Source organism: Lontra canadensis, unplaced genomic scaffold (assembly GCF_010015895.1).
Source record: "Lontra canadensis isolate GAN:19392208 unplaced genomic scaffold, GSC_riverotter_1.0 scaffold68, whole genome shotgun sequence".
NCBI lineage: Eukaryota > Metazoa > Chordata > Mammalia > Carnivora > Mustelidae > Lontra > Lontra canadensis.
In genome coordinates, this window is record NW_022631062.1 from 216,880 (window position 1) to 233,654 (window position 16,775).

Below are 16,775 nucleotides of genomic sequence, written 5' to 3' on the forward strand. Positions count from 1 at the left end.
TCCTTTGACCAGCCCTCAGCTGACATCTGTGCAGTCAGTAGATGATAAAAAGAAAAAGAAAACAAAGAAACTGAAAACCACACAGTCAGAAAGCAAGTAGATGCCAAGTAAACTGGTGCTGAACCCCTTCCCTGGCGCTGAGATGAAAATGACATTAGACATTAACACAGATCAAAGGGTAGAGGAGTTTATATCCCGTAGCCCTCCGGCGTGGGATGGTTTATCAGCTTGGATGTCAGTCTCCTAGAGGGACCAGTATCGTGTATACTGTTTGGCTGAGGAAGTATATTTGGAAATCTAAAAATATTTGTCTGTGGTTATTGAAATGAGACCTAACTGGCTTATTATGAAGGTAGTGAAATGTGTCAGACTCACTTAAGTAAGTATTTATTCATGCTTAGTTTGTGCTCAGCCCTTTGCTGCTGGTTCTGGGTGGTACTAAGTTTGACATGGACCCTGGATCTCGGTAAAAGGGGAGAAATGCTAGAAGCCCTCCGAATTGACCTCCACTCACCTAGAATGAACTGGACTGAGCAGTGTGTTCCTTCCATGAGGAATACCTTGCGTGAGGTGCTTTGAACACCCAGGATAACGGGCAACCCTGGTCTGCTTGCCCATTGCTACTCCCTGCAACCAAATTGAACTTTAAAGGCAGTTGTGATTGCAATGAGGCACTTTAATTAAGCAATATGAAAATTAATGAAGTAGGTATCAGAAGAGTTGGGCTCAGTTGGCTAAGCGTCTCTCTTCAGCTCAAGTCCTGATCCAGGTCCTGGGACAGAGCCCCAAGGTCAGGTTCCCTGCTCAGCAGGGAGCCTGCTTCTCCCTCTCCCTCTGCCTCTTCCCCTCCGCATCACTCCCCATTCCTGCGGTCTTTCAAATAAATAAAATCTTAAAAAAAAAAAAAAAAGAAGAGTCGGTATTTTTAGAACTCAGCCAAATGCTTTGTAAAAGTGAATTGCTAAAAAAGGGATTTTGAAAGAAAGAGAATGGGGGCAACTAGTAATCTAGAAGGATTTCAGTGGTTGCAGTCATGTAGCTTTCGAGAGACAGGGCTTCAGTCCAATCAGCTGACCCACCTTGACTGTATTTCTAAAAATTGGCAAATGTATGCACATTTGCGCTTTAATTTAAAATGTCGGAGGCAGTCGACTGTCTTTTCCAGTTAATGATCCTGATTGCATCAGATAAGGGGGCTTCGGCTGTACATACACAGTTGAGGAAATCAGACTCTAGTGGAAGTGCCATCACTGGCACGGGCGTCCTTGTAAAGACAGGAGAAAGGAAATCAGGCATATGGGGAAAATTTGCCCAGTGATTAATCACACACTGAAACCGCGGCACTAACTTGAAAATATGTGTTAAAGTATTTTGCCCTTTCAGGACTGTTTCGGCAAACCAAACTTTTGCAGTTCAATTGTTTTCCAGTACATCTTCCTTCACTGCCCTCTTAGAGTCAACATTCTTGGCGAAGCTTCTCGATGGAAACTATTTAGTATCTGATTTGGCTCTGGTATAATTGAAAGTAGTCAAACACAATAAAGTATATTTTCTTTGCGACTAATTTTAGGTTCAGGAGATAACCAGGTGGGTGAAATAGCATAGAAACGATAAGATGACAGAAGCAGTCTTTGTTTTCGGGGATCCTGTTTTAAACGTTTCCTAAAACAATATAGAAGCTTAAGGTACAGTTAGAATGACCTGGAAACCTGACTCCAGCATCTACAACGAAGGTCAGCCATAAGCTTATGGCTTCAGAATCAGCCCTATGATTCCTCCCTTTGAGCGGCAAAGAGGGTGGGTGGAAATGGTGTTCCAAATAAAGTGACGATTGGCTTTCTTAGGAAAACATGAACTCTTTGTTTCCAATTTCACGTTTGCTCATAGACCCGGGAACACCACAGTCAAGTGAGCTCCCTTGCGAGAAGGTGCAGAGGAACCCAGTTCTGCATTAGTGGAGAGTTGTCCCTCGCCAGCCCACTCCATAACGACAGGAGATGGGCTGTAGAAGTTGTTGGGGCTTCTGTTCAGTGGGACACTCTAAAATGTTCCTTCTAAAATGAGGGGCCAGGAGTAGATCTTGTGGGTAACGTATTTGGGTGTTTTGTATGAATGAGTTGAAGATAAAAGACATGGTCCATCACTCAGGGTGCTCAGTAAAGCACCCTTAATCAAATGCTTCTTCATCGCACAGTTAAAGATATTACCAGTTCTAAGTGAGATTATTCTTAGACTCCCAGACCTCTGTTCTATTGCCAAATCCGTGCATGAGTAGAAAGTCCACAGTGGCCTCTCATTCACCTCCATGGCCCCTGCTGACCTAAATCTTGGATAGAGAAAGGACCTTTAGTGGTGCGCTGGCAACTGTCGCTGGCTGGAGGGGGCCGATCGTGCATCTCTTCCCTGACCTCACACCTCACATTGGTAACTTGAAATTAACCACAGTGGGAGCCTTTACGCCACGGAAATGAGCACGTGCTACAAATTGGGTTCATTCTCCCACTCCTCCCGGAAAGCCAGCTTTTTTTTTTTTTTTTCCAGTTAAACATTTTATTCAGTAATTCTATTTCAAATTTACATTAATCCTTTCTTTTTCTCAAATTACTTTTTTAAATGTCTTTTTAAAATTGACAAATAATGTATTATTTGTCTACGGGGTGCAGGTCTGTGACTCATCAGGCTTACGCAATTCACAGCACTCACCATAGCACACACCCTCCCCAATGTCCATCACCCCGCCACCCCATCCCTACCCGTCCACCCCCCAGCAACCCTCAGTTTGTTTTGTGAGATTAAGAGTCTCTTATGGGGGTGCCTGGGTGGCTCAGTGGGTTAAAGCCTCTGCCTTTGGCTCTGATCAGGATCCCGGAGTCCTGGGATCGAGCCCCAAATCGGGCTCTCTGCTCAGCAGGGAGCCTGCTTCCCTTCCTCTCTCTGCCTGCCTCTCTGCCTACTTGTGATCTCTGTCAAATAAACAAACAAACAAACAAATAAACTTTAAAAAAAAGAGTCTCTTATGGTTTGTCTCCCTCCAGATCCCATCTTGTTTCATTTTTTCCTTCCCTACTCCCCAAGCCCCCCACCCTGCCTCTCAAATTCCTCATATCAGTGAGATCATATGATAATTATCTTTCACTGATTGACTTACTTCACTTAGCATAATACCCTCTAGTTCCATCCACATTGCTGCAAATGGCATGATTTCACTTTTTGACGGCTGCATAGTATTCCATTGTGTGTGTGTGTGTGTGTGTGTGTGTGTGTGTGTGTGTGTGTACCACTTCTTTATCCATTCACCTGTTGATGGACATCTAGGTTCTTTCCATAGTTTGGCTACTGTGGACATTGTTGCTATAAACACTCAGGTGCATGTGCCCCTTCGGATCACTACATTTGTATCTTTAGTGTAAATACCCAGTAGTATGACTGCTGTGTTGGAGGGTAGCTCTATTTTCAACTTTTTGAGGAACCTCCATGCTGTTCTCCAGAGTGGCTGCACCAGCTTGCATTCCCACCAACAGTGTAGGAATGTTCCCCTTTCTCCACATCCTCGCCAACATCTGTTGTTTCCTGACTTGTTAATTTTAGCCATTCTGACTGGTGTGAGGTGGTATCTCACTGTGGTTTTTTTTAATTTTTTAAAAAGATCTTATTTATTTATTTGACAGAGATCACAAGTAGGCAGAGAGGCAGGCAGAGAGGCAGGAGGAGGCAGGCTCCCTGCTGAGCAGAGAGCCCAATACGGGGCTCGATCCCAGGACCCTGGGATCATGACCTGAGCCAAAAGCAGAGGCTTAACCCACTGAGCCACCCAGGTGCCCCTCACTGTGGTTTTTATTTGTATTTCCCTGATGCCGAGCAATGTTGAGCACTGTTTCATGCATCTGTTGGCCATTTGGATGTCTTCTTTGAAGAAATGACTGTTCATGTCTTCTGCCCATTTTTTGATTGGATTATTTGTTCTTTGAGTGTTGAGTTTGATAAGTTCTTTATAGATTTTGGATATTAGCCCTTTATCTGAAATCTAGTGTTAAACATTGACTAACACACCCCTTCTTCTGGGACAGAGGTTCTTAATCTTATTTTGTGCCATGGACCCTTTTGTCATTTGCCAAGTCTCTACCTCTTGAACAGTGTTGTTGTTGTTGCTGTTTTTAATTCAATGAAACCATTAAAATGTTAGAAGCAGAAATTTGCAGTAGAGTTCTAGGTGTGCTTCTTGGATGACATCTGAAAGAACACTATGGAGCAGTAGCTCTACTCTACATTCTCAGCACTGATTCCCATGAAGGGTGTTTTGAGATGGCCATGGCACTGTAACAGGAGGGGAAAACACCTGTGATCTCTACTGGAGATGGAGTCAGTGGCCCAGCCAATACCACAGTGGTCGTTGGCTACATTCATGACCAAAGGAAAGACCGAATCTCAGCTCCGTGTTCATGAGAAGAAAGTTTTTGTCTACCTTCCAGCGATTGCTGAGTTCTAGCCATGGGTCCCGGGACTGCACTGACCCCAGGTTAAGGACTCTTGCTTGGGGCGGGGATTGGGAGGCGCCTGGGTAGCCCAGTGGGTTAAGCCTCTGCCTGTGGCTCAGGTCATGATCTCAGGGTCCTGGGATTGAGCCCTGCATTGGGCTCCCTGCTCAGCAGGGAGCCTGCTTCCCCCTCCTTCTCTCTGCCTGCCTCTCTGCCTACTCGTGATCTCTGAAATATAAATAAATAAAAATCTTTAAAAAAAGAACTTTCAGTTGGTTAGAATCCTATTTCACATTTGCAAGCATCAAAATGAGCCTTGTTGCTCACATGGGTAATCTCCAAAGTGGAGGTAGAAGGGAGGCTTTCCCTCGGAAAAAAAAAAAATTACTATGTTTGGGCTCCAGTATTCACAAAATTCACAAATTATGTGTCTGTTTATATAATAATTCCTCAAGCTGTTGTTTTCATTTAAATAAGCATATCCTAATTGATTATTCAGCTTTAGCTTTAACATGTCATGGGGATGCCCAGATTTATGTCTCCAACTGTTCTTAAGGTGTATCCCTCTTAGGCGTCTCTATGGGCTTCTCTTCCTGCTTGGAACCTTCTCTCTGTTGTCTGTTTGCATGTCTTGGTTTTTTTACCCAACTGAAAGAACCAGCCCAAATCCCAGCCTCCTGTCTCCAGCCTCCTGTGACTATTCCAGCCCATGTGGCTTCTCCAGTCCCTACCCTTGTGGAAAAGCACTGCTGTCATCTGGTCGCTGTGTTATCACGTTCCTAGCGAGGATCCTATTGGTCTCCTCTCTCCCACTGTTGCCAAGTCCTTTAGATTCTTTCTTAACTCCGCCTCGAAAATCCATCCCACTCTCTTAGTTCACACTGTACTTGATTTTCTTCTTTTTTTTTTAAGATTTTATTTATCCATTTGAGGTGGGGAGAACGCACATGTATGCACACAAGATGGGGGTAGGGGCAGAAGGAGAGGGTGAGGGAAAAGGACCAGTAGACTCCCCACTGAGCATGGAGCCTGACACGGGGCTTGATCCCAGGACCCCGAGATCCAGACCTGAGCCAAAGTCAGCAGTGTAACCAACTGAGCCTGCCAGGTGCCCCCAGACCGTAATTCATTTCATTGAGACTGTGACAGTAAGCCCCTAATAGATCATCCTAATTTCATTCTTGCCTCCTCAGTCTATTCTATGCTCTGCTCCCAGAGTTATGTCCCCAAGACACAGATCTGACCATTTCATACCCTACTCTGTCCTCAGAGGCCCCCCACTTTATGTGGATAAGCATGGCTTCCAAATCTTTTCTTAATCTGAAGCCGGTCTCCATTTCCATCATTCTTCCCAAAGGAATGTCACTGCAGTAGTGGATGGGTCACGCTTCCCCTAGAGATGCCCTGCATGTTCCCCACACCTCAGCTTCGCCCAGGCTGTTGTCTTATCTAGAATGCCCTATCCCCGAGCTTTACATGGTGTAGATCTCTGTAATCCTGCAAAGCTCTGTTCAAGTCAATTCCTCCATGACAAATCTTTAGGGCCCCTAGACCTGAGTTAGCCCCTATAGCCCTGTTCTCTCATTGAACTTTGCTCATTATTTTACTGTTGTACTAGGACACAATTTCATTTGTATTTCATCTGTCGGACTCATTATAGAAGGGGTAGGAACGTAGCCATCCTGAAGACACACACCCCCAACATAGCCTTTAGAACAGAGCCTTGTTCATAGTGCAGTAGCTATCCCACTTATTTATTTTTCAAGGGAGTTACTCTCTGATTCTTTTATGAAAATATATTTAGTTCCTCCCAATGAGATTTGAGTTACTTGTGTAAAAGGAGCCTGAGAGGTGTCCAGCTGGCTCATTGAGTAGAGTTTGCGACTCTTGCTTCTCAGGATCATGAGTTCCATCGAGCCCCATGTTGGGCGTGGAGCCTACTTAAAAAAAAAAAAGGAATTGGCTTTGATCTTCTTTGGATTTTCTCATAGAACTAGGCACTTATGGGTGTTCCATAAATACTTGTTGGCAGGAATTAATGATAGCATTTACTAATTTTCCCAAGTATGCTTAATTCCTAGGTGTGTATAATTTGCTCAAGGAAGCATTCTTATTAGCATGTAATGCCGAAGACTTTGCTTATAAATTGAACTGTTAGGCCTGCCACCGAAAGTGTAAGTGGAAACACGATGCAGGATTCACCTCCTTGTTTTTTCTGCATTGGAAACCAGCCAGTTTCAGACTTTAGTACTTACAGGTATAATAAACCAAGAGATTTACGGAGAGTCGTCTCTTAAGTCTGAGGTTGAGACAAATATTACAGTGCTATGGAGTTAACCACATTTATAACCATGTGATAAATGTACTATAAAGAACGTTTGATTTCATGGGTCATCTTCTTTGTAGGACCTGAGGATGCACAACAGAAAATAGCACCTCATCACACAGCAGTGCTGGGGGAAGGTGACAATGTCCAGGTGGAGAATAAGGTAAGTATTAAAAATTGGTAATTTTCTTACATTGTACTTTCTACTGGTTTACAGGTAAATGCCCGTCTCCAGTGCAGCTGGAAAATTTTCTCTCTTCCCTCGGCAAGGAAACTATGCCACAAGTTTATTGTCCCCTTTCATTAACCTCTGCTATTTCTGTTTTTTAAAGATTTTATTTATTTATTTGTCAGAGAGAGAGAGAGCACAAGCAGGCAAAGTGGCAGGCAGAGGCAGAGAGAGAAGCAGGCTCCCCACTGAGCAAGGAGGCTGATGTGGGACTCAATCCCAGGACCCTGGGATCATGACCTGAGCCGAAGGCAGTGGCTTAACCAACTGAGCCACCCACGCATCCTAAACTCTGCTATTTCTATCGATTTATTTTAAGGTTTTCTCTATACCCATTGCTCATCTTCAGAACCCACCTGAAGTCTTTCTTTTTTACCACTAGACATGTGAATCTGGAGGCAACATGTCTTCCTTGTCTCTTAATTTCTTTCTTTTGACCCTTGATTGATTTCATTTTTAGTCAAAGTGAAAATGGATCAGCCCCCTAGGAGTATAAATACAGATCTCCATGCTTACTCACAGAGAGCCCTTTGCAAGTCAGCCCCATTTCGAACCAAGAAGAGCATATGATGCATTTTGTCCCTTTTGGGTCCAACCCCTGCTTCTTAGGTAGAGTTTCTGCTATTTTAGGAGTCTCGGGAGCTTCTATCCCCAGATTGTCAGTTTCTTCCCTGGGTCTCTTTCATTGCATTGGGTGATTCTGTCACTCTTGTGAGCCTGCTAAGCCAACCCTGTGGCTTTGTGTCCTTCTCATAAAGAGGATTGAAGAGACAATTGTGCAAAAGCTCCCGACAAGGTGAATTTTGCAAAGTAGGGATGAAAACTACTTCAGTGTGCAGGTGACTGGTGGAGAGACAGGCTGACTGTGTGAGGCGCTCTGCCCCTGGGGTTGTAGAATGCAGTGGATTTGAAGAATTACTACATCCTTGCCCACTTTTCTGGCAGCTCACCTACTGCGGCTTTAGTCACCCAAGGCACCACCATGAAATAGGAAGCAAATAGAAGAAAATTCTCCTGGGCGCCAGAGAAAATGCAGATCTTGGGGTCCGTGCCCTCTCTTATTAGGTTGAACTGTTTGAAACTGCTACTTTGGACCTACAGAAATGGCAGTTTCCTCTGTGCCGACCGCAGGCAGGAAAGAGGCATGGAAGCTACACAGAGGCCAGAACCTCCTGATAGTGGATTTGTTTGTAACATTATCTGATTTTAACTTGACACCATTGTTCCTCCTATAATCTAGCAGAGGGCACATTGCAAATGAGAAGGGCTCCAGAAGCTGGAATGAACCACCAGAAAGATTTGCAGCAGAGTTGGGTGGTGGGGGGCAGCCAGAAAGGTGGGAGGCAGCTGGGAGAGCCAAGAAGCACCATCCTGTCATGGGCACTTCTGTCGATATCGCTCTGTATGAGCACAGCGGAGCTGGCGATGCAGGAGACCAATTTCAATGAAAAAAAAAAGGATTTTAGAAAACTAGCATTTCAATGGGTATGTCATGCTTATGTCCATGGATAGCAGCAAGTCCCCCTAGATTAGGAGGGAGAAGAGATAGTGACCTTGCCACTTGTTAGCCGTGTGACTGTGGGCGGGTTGCTCCACTTCTGAGATTCGGTTTCTCTGGCTGTGAAACCGAAATAATGATGCCATGCACGGTTTAGCACAGGGTTAGTTCTGCCCAATAGGCCAAATTCAAACCTGGCTCTGTAAATAAAGTTTTGTCGGAGCACAGCCATACAAGTCCTTTTCTGTTTGTCTGTGGATGTTTTCAAACCACAACGGTAGATTGGAGTGTTTGTCCCAGAGACTGGGTGACGCACAAAACCCAAGGTACTTCTCCTCTGGTTCTTTACCAGGGCAAGTGTGCTAATAATGCCTGATCTAGTACCTAGCAGCTGCCCAGTAATGGTAGCTAGAAAGTTCACTGAGCTAAACGCCTAATTGAACAGATCGTCATGTCAGATACGTGTTACGTAATGAGGATTCCTACTTGAGGCCTGTGGGTTCAGGGCATATAACAGTTTCTAGAGCTCAAAAAAGCCTCTGAAGTATCCTGATTCACTCCATGGCCCCAGCTCAGGGTTATCTGCACTTGGAACTAAGTCTGAGGATTAGAGAAGGAAGATGTGACTTCGTAATGCTCCCCGTAGTCCCTTGGCACTGAGCTGTGGCCAAGAATAAGGATTCGGTATGCTCCCTGGCTTCTGTCTAGCCCTTTCAGTACTCCTTACTTCCACAGTCAAGTCTGTCTTCCTGGTTAACTAGTGGTAATGGGCAGTTTCCTCTAGAGTGGCCAGTCGTCTGGGGCAGGAGAGGGGGGCGGCCCCAAAGATGATGCAGGTCGCGTCTGTTCCCAGCTATCCTGCTCCATCTAGCATTTGACCTGCCTTAGATTGGCACATTTTCGGCTTCAGGGACCCCCGTCTTCTTGCACAGGGGGATTGTCCTCCGTGACTATTACTGTAAAGTCCTCTCTGGCAGGTAGCAACTGCAGGGGGCTTGGTTTATGCCAGATTTCAGAGTCTTTAAGCCAGAACTTTGACTTCTTCGAGGAAGCCCAAACTCCCCAACAGTGGCTTCAAAATAGTCTTAATTTTTTCAGAGTTCTTAGAGATTGGGATCAACCCCATGCTACTCTGGGCATTTAATCCTGGACTGTACTGATGACCCTGAAATGGTCTCTGTTTCAGGAGCTCAGGCTCCCCTTGCGGCTCTGGCCCACAGTGGGTGCTCTGGATGCCAGGATGGCTCCCTGACCAGGAGCACATCGGTTTGATATGAAAGGCTCGATGTCACCTTTAGACACATGTTTATATTGATGTCCTACTGAGAAAGCCTTAAGCCTCATGGATCAGCCGATTCACTTGTAGTTTAAGGTAGACAATCAATTCTTCTTTGGCCGCTCCCAAAACAATAGGTGAGGGTCACGATAATTTTTAACTGCCACCATTCATGGGGAACTCAGTAACTGATTAAGATGAACATTTTGATTCAAATATAGATCGAAAGGCAGAACTAAAACACTCTATTAAAGATAGAGACAACTTTTTTCACTTATTTATGGGTAAAAATTCATAACCATTTATTTTTTAAAAAAACTGGTAGTAGTTCATCCTCTTACCTTTCAATTGGCCTACGAGGTGTGAACAGTGAAATCCAGTAAGAACAATTGCATGCAATTAAGTCATGCTAAAGCACAGTTTCTTCCTGGTGATTGTTTTCAGGTAATGTAGCACTATGATAGGTGTCCTTAAACCAAAAGCGTGCCCTTAGATTCATTCTCAGAGTCCTACTGCCATCTCAAGCTTCAGAATCAGACTGGGAGTCCATATTGCTCATAGCTGGGAAGCTGTCCACACCTCCAGTAAATCGTAGGGCCTTCACCTGGTCGTTGATCATTTATCGTTGGTATCATTGGAACTCTGGATTTTTCTTAGGAATAGAATTTATGGAATAACGAGCAATTTGTAAAAGGAAATTATTCATGGAAACCCAGGAGGGCCTAACTTTGAACTAAGAACTCTGGGAAGGTTGACTGAAGTCAGAGACATATATGGCCTGGGCCGGAAGAGACCATGACCTTCAGGTGGGGAAATTATACCTGAAGCAATACGTTGGCCCCCGTTACCTTTATATGGGGTCTTTTCATCAAGCCCTAAAAGGCATTTACTGAGATCCTCACAGGGACCCATGTCTGAAACAGCTCTCCATTCTCTTTCCTTGTGCGTGATTTTCATCATTGGACGGTATGCCCAAGGTCACTGTAGATGAGGACTTTTGAAGGTCATAGCAGTTTGGACTTTTAACTATATCAGCACTCTACTGAAGATCCAGAAAGATGATTAGCTTTCTCCAAAGAAGGCTAAGTAGGGAAAGAAAAAAAGGTATATTTAAGGAACAAGAAAAGGACATCAGACATCTGGCTTAGGATAGAGGAGAAGGGGCTACTGAGAGGTTAATTTAGTGGAAAGGTCATGAAAGGAAGCATGGATCATCATTCAGGTTTCTGAAATGGGAATCCAAACTCCTGGCCTCCTTAACACCCAGCAGTGAAATCATCTTTCATTTCACACCGGCTGTAAGTGTCCCTTTATTTTACTGTCCAAATTATAAATAGAAAATCATCATTTGATCTAATATGAAAACAAGCAAAACTCTTATTTTTAAACTTGACCATCATTTCTAAATGTGTAAACTGGGGATATTTTGTCATTCACAAAAGGTACGTCTTCTGAATTAAGAAACTTACATTCTTGGGACACCTGGCTGGTTCAGTGGGTGGAGTGTGTGACTCTTGACCTTGGGGTTAGAAGTTTGAGCCCTAAACATGTCTATTTCTGAATGTCACATTAGGAATAATTTGAAGCTGACATGCTGTCCACATGGACGATGTTCCTAATTCCAAATATAATAAATTCCAGAAATATTTTCTGTGTAGCACTCAATATGGAAACATTTACTCCTTATGAAGATTGGTCTTCTCAGTCAGCACTCGGCATTGCGTCCAGACCACCAAATGATTAACCTTCTCAGATAAAGGAGGAAAATGCAAATTAAGAGTTTCTTTAACCAGAAATACCCTTAAGACAAACCATGTGATTTACTTATCTTATTACAAGGTTTAAAATCTCTCATTAACAATTTTTAAAAGGGAGGATTATGCAAATCCAAAAGTAAGGTTTACTTTTTTTTTAATTTATTTTTAAAGATTTTATTTATTTATTTGACACAGAGAGAAATCACAAGTAGACAGAGAGGCAGGCAGAGAGAGAGAAGGGGAAGCAGGCTCCCTGCTCAGCAGAGAGCCCGATGCAGGGCTCAATCCAAGGACTCTGACATCATGACCTGAGCCAAAGGCAGAGGCTTAACCCACTGAGCCACCCAGGTGCCCCAGTAAGGTTTACTTTTGACATTTCTTTGCTATTAATGTAAAATAGGTCCCAGAAATATTGCACTAAATGGAGCCTTCTAAAACCATCCAAGTGATAATCTGCTCAGGTAAATTTCTCTCCGAACGGGTCCTATTATATTAAAGTCTCTAAAGTCTTTAGAATTAAGATTTTATTTTTTCCCCCTGAAACTGAAAAAAGTATTAATTATGATGTCCAGTGCCAGTGTGAAACAGGGAAAGAGACAGGTTTATAGATCACTTGGGAGATTTTAAGTTGCTACAGGAATCCTTCCAGAGAACACGTGGACAGTATGACTCCGATCCCCTGCTATCACTGATGTCCTGTGACGTCCCCCAACCAGCGCCAGAGAGAGCAGAAGAAGAGCCCCCACCACACTGTGGGAAACCCTATCTGTTGTAAGCCACTGAGTTTAGGGTGATTTGTTAATCACTGATGCAGAACTGAACGTTATGTAATTCTTTGGAGGCATGTCTTAGGTCTATCTAATTTAAAATAAAATAATAAATAAAGCAATAATGATTAAAACTTTACCCTAGTCTAATAATATAGCATATTTATTTTTATTTTTTTTCTTTTTTAAAGACTTATTTATTATTAGAGAGAGAGAGGCAGCACACAAGGAGGAGGGACGAGGGAGAGGGAGAGAGAGAATGTTAAGCAGACTTCCCACTGAGTGCAGAGCCCGGCATAGGGCTCGAACCCACAACTCTGAGATCATGACCTCAGATTTATCACATTTAAATAACTAAAAATTCAACTTAAAAAATGCAGTTATCAAGAGAGCTTTACTCCAGGGCACCTGGGTGGTTCAGTGGGTTGGAGCCTCTGCCTTAGGCTCAGGTCATGATCCCAGAGTCCTGGGATCAAGCCCCACATCAGGCTCTCTGCTCATCGGGGAGCCTGCTTCCCCCTCTCTCTCTGCCTGCCTCTCTGCCTACTTGTGATCTCTGTCTGTCAAATAAATAAATAAAATCTTTTTAAAAAAAGAAAAAGAAAGCTTTTTTCCCTAATGAGTGTGGAGTGGTGAAATTTAAGTGTGAATCAACAGACATTTGAAAGAGAAGTATTTTAGGGGTGCCTGGGTGGCTCAGTGGGTTAAAGCCTCTGCCTTCAGCTCAGGTCATGATCCCAGGGTCCTGGGATCAAGCCCCACATCGGGCTCTCTGCTCAGCTGGGAGCCTGTTTCTCTGCCTACTTGTGCTGTCAAATCAATAAATAAAATCTTCAAAAAAAAAAGGAAGCATGTTTATTGTTTGATGTTTTCTTCCTTAACTTTAGGACCCTGAGAGAAGCCACTTTGTTCTCATTGCTGGGGAGCCACTAAGAGAACCAGTTGTCCAACATGGTAAGCCCCAAAGCAATTTTCCTGTTGATTTTCTTTTTCTTTGAAAGTAGTATGCATGGATAGTATTACAGGGAGGAGTGGCTGGATTTTTGTCTTCTTTACCTACAAATTCGAGGATTTTGTTTCATTGTGCCATCATCAGAGGAAAATATATACGTGGCATTTATTGCTATATTCACTGTCTCCTTCTTTTAAAGGAATAATATCTATTACCTGTAGGACATTGAATATCAAACTATGGGGAAACAAAAATAGTGTTTTGCATTTTGTCACAGGGAACTTGAACTTGCAGAAAGGTTTTGTGGCCTGCTGCTTGAATATCATTTTTATCTTTATCAAAAACAGCAGTGATTTCAATACTGTTTGTAGTCCATTGTATTTTTAGTGAAAAACAGGTACCTCTTAAGAATATTTCTTTAGCAGTTTCTTAAATATCTGAGTCACTCCTTCTTTGTTAAAAAAACGAAAATGAATAGAGGGAACGGTGGTATCGTAGGACTAAGACTTTAGTTGGAGGCAGAAACTCCTGGAATAAGGACCTACTCACTTCACTTTGTCTTGACTTCCTCATAATATTGTTGTTTTATTAAATGAAGAGCATCTAAAAACAGCTGGAATCCACCTTCATATTCATTTTTATTAAGAAATTTTTTGCCAACTTAGATAAATGCCTATAAAACATGAGTCTACCTATCTGATTATGAAATTTGGCATGCCTTAAAATCCCATCGTATCAGCTTGCCTTGCATGAATTCCCAGGTATACACAATGAGGAAAAACTCAGCTGATCATACATTTCAAGAACAACGTACTGTTTTAAAAAGGTTATTTTTTGTTCTATTAATAACTTCAGGGGAAAACATGAAGTTAATACTCTACCTAGCCAATAGCAGTTGACCTCCATTTTGCGTGCTTCAGTTTCCACTCCAAAGGTCCATGGTTCTTGTTGCCTTTCGTCTTGAATGAAGAGCACCGAAATGGTTTGTTGTTCTAGAAGAAGCCTGAAGACAGATCATAAAGGGTCATAATCTTTATTCATAGTGGCTAGAATTTAGGTGGGGAAAGGAAGTGTGGGATGTAAGTCTTTTGAGTTTAATAATTGCCTCTGCACCGAGGATGAGAAATGAGAGTCCAACCAGATTAGGTAACCAAAAGGGAGGGTCTGCTCGAGGCCACGTCCATCTGTGTTACGGAAATCCTTTCTCGGAGGCTTAGGTCTTGAGAACACTGCATAACTAAGCCCGCACCTTCAAACTCAGATTAACCAGACAAGATAGATAAGTCCCTTGACATCTCAGTTAATGAAAGGTGCAAAGCATTTTATTTCGTTTGTTTATTGTAGTTTTGGGGGTTTTTTTGTTTGTTTTTGCTTACTTTTTAAACCCTAGAAAGTTTTTCTCTTACCCGTGTATGTTAAAGACAGCCACAACCATCTCTTGGCTGTTTGGGAACCGTACCAATTTAATGAACTAGCTTAGCAGAGATTGTCCATAATGATATGCTACAAATTAAGCATGGACCACCACAGAATGTTGAAATAGGAAATGTCCTTAACATCAATGTAGTCATGTCCCTTTTTATAAATGAGGAAAATGAAATCAATATATTTTATTTATTTACACAATAGATAATTGGGTAGTATTTATCATTACTATGAAGGGTCAAAGTGCTTTCCATCTATTACTTCATTTAATCTTCAGGACAAACTTATGAAGTTGGTACTCTCATCCCCATTTTACAGATGAGGAAGTGGAGGTACAGAGGTTCATTGGCTTGCTCACCACCACATGGCTGGATTCACAGTCGGGCTGTCTGATTACCAGCCACCCTGCCCTTCTGCTTCTCACCGTGTTGGGGTGACCCCTGCTCTGCCCTGTGGCTTCTCTGATGGGAAGCGATGATTAATAGTGGAGCTGGGATACGAACCCTAGTCTTTTGCCCCACTGCTTTGTGCTCTCCACTGTACTAGGGGGTTCTACCTAATGAGAGCTTGCACTCACACCATTTTTATTACCCAGGAGGGAGTGTAAAGGTTTAACTAGAGAAAAGATGAAACCTGTAGTTTGAAAGAGTATTTATGAAATAATTGATAACTATCAAATAATTTTTCTTATTTTTCTTATTTTTATAGTTGATCAATTATAAAACATATACTTTCTGGGGGATGTAATGTACAGCTTGATGATTACAGTTAATAATACTGTAGAGCCTATTTGAAAGTTGCTAAGGGAATAGATATTAAAAGTTGTCATCACCAGACTGTGGTACCTGGATGGCTCAGTCACTTAAGTGTTTGACTCTTGGTTTCGGCTCAGCTCATGATCTCAGGGTCATGAGATGGAACTCTGTATCAGGCTCTGCACTGGGCATGGAACCTGCTTAAGATTCTCCCTCTCCCCCTGCCCCTTCATCCCTCCCTGCCCTCTCCCCCCACCCCACACACACATGAAAGTTCTCATCACAAGAAAAAAATCTGTAACTTTGTGTAGTGATGAATATTAACTAGACTTACCATGATGATCATTTTACAACATGTACAAATACCAACTCATTATGTTGTACATCTTGAGACTAATACAATGTATGTCAATTATACCTTGATTTAAAAAAAAAACAAATTTAGTGATCTACTATGCAAAAAAAAGAACAGAAGGAAAAGAAAAACAAAACATGCTTTCTGGGTTTAGTTTTCTTCTTCATCTTAAGGATTTGAGCAGACAAGCTTCCTCAGCTCGGCTTTGGGGGGCTCCAAGCTTCCAGTGCTTCCTTTGTTTCCCAAAGTGTGGTCCACGGACCAGCAGTATCTGCATGACCGGAAAAACAGTGAGAAATGCAGAGTTTCGGACTCCACTCTAGACCCCTGAAACAGAATATACATTTCAATAAGATTCCCAGGTGGTTGACGTGCACATTAGAAATTGAGAAGCAGAACATCATACTGTAGAAATGTGTCGAAATGGAAGCCGAGAAGTGCACCATTTTTTCAGGAAAGTAATCAGGAGATGGGAGAAGTGCTCCAAAATCCAAACTGTAGCGATATTATGACATGCAAGAAGTTGGTCCTTGGCCCAGGATCTGCTCTCATTTTGAGTTCCATTTCCCTTTCTTTCTACTATGTGTCTTTTAGAAGCGTATGTCCCCAAGTCACCCTCTTGGATTGATTTTGCATATGAGCTCTCTGTCGTCATTCTTCCCTACCTGACAGAGTCCAGTTCTCTGTCTCCAGATGAAATTTCTCTCATGAGCCCCAGATCCGTGTTTCCAACAACACACCCAGCACCCCTGCCAGGAAGCCATTGTCGTCTCTCCAGTTCCTTCCTGTCAGCATAGCCAGAGCTGGCTTTCTTGTCCTACCCACACCCTCCTGTGTCTGGGATCTCAGCTGCCCATAACAGTTGTACCATTTACTCAGCCTCCCAGGCCAGATCCCTTCTCTACCCTGGTGCCAGAGTCTGAAAAACTAAAAATCAGATCATGTTACTATCTACTTAAC

At 42.9% G+C, this 16,775-nt stretch overlaps 1 protein-coding gene across 1 annotated transcript in view; it reads left to right on the top strand.

Moving 5' to 3' along the window:
- Positions 1 to 16,775, top strand: part of PIR (pirin) — a 99,067-nt gene that overhangs the window by 80,839 nt on the left and 1,453 nt on the right. Inside the window, 2 exon segments of the mRNA XM_032880267.1 lie at positions 6,882 to 6,964; positions 13,216 to 13,282. Of these exon segments, the coding sequence (XP_032736158.1) occupies positions 6,882 to 6,964; positions 13,216 to 13,282 (150 nt within the window).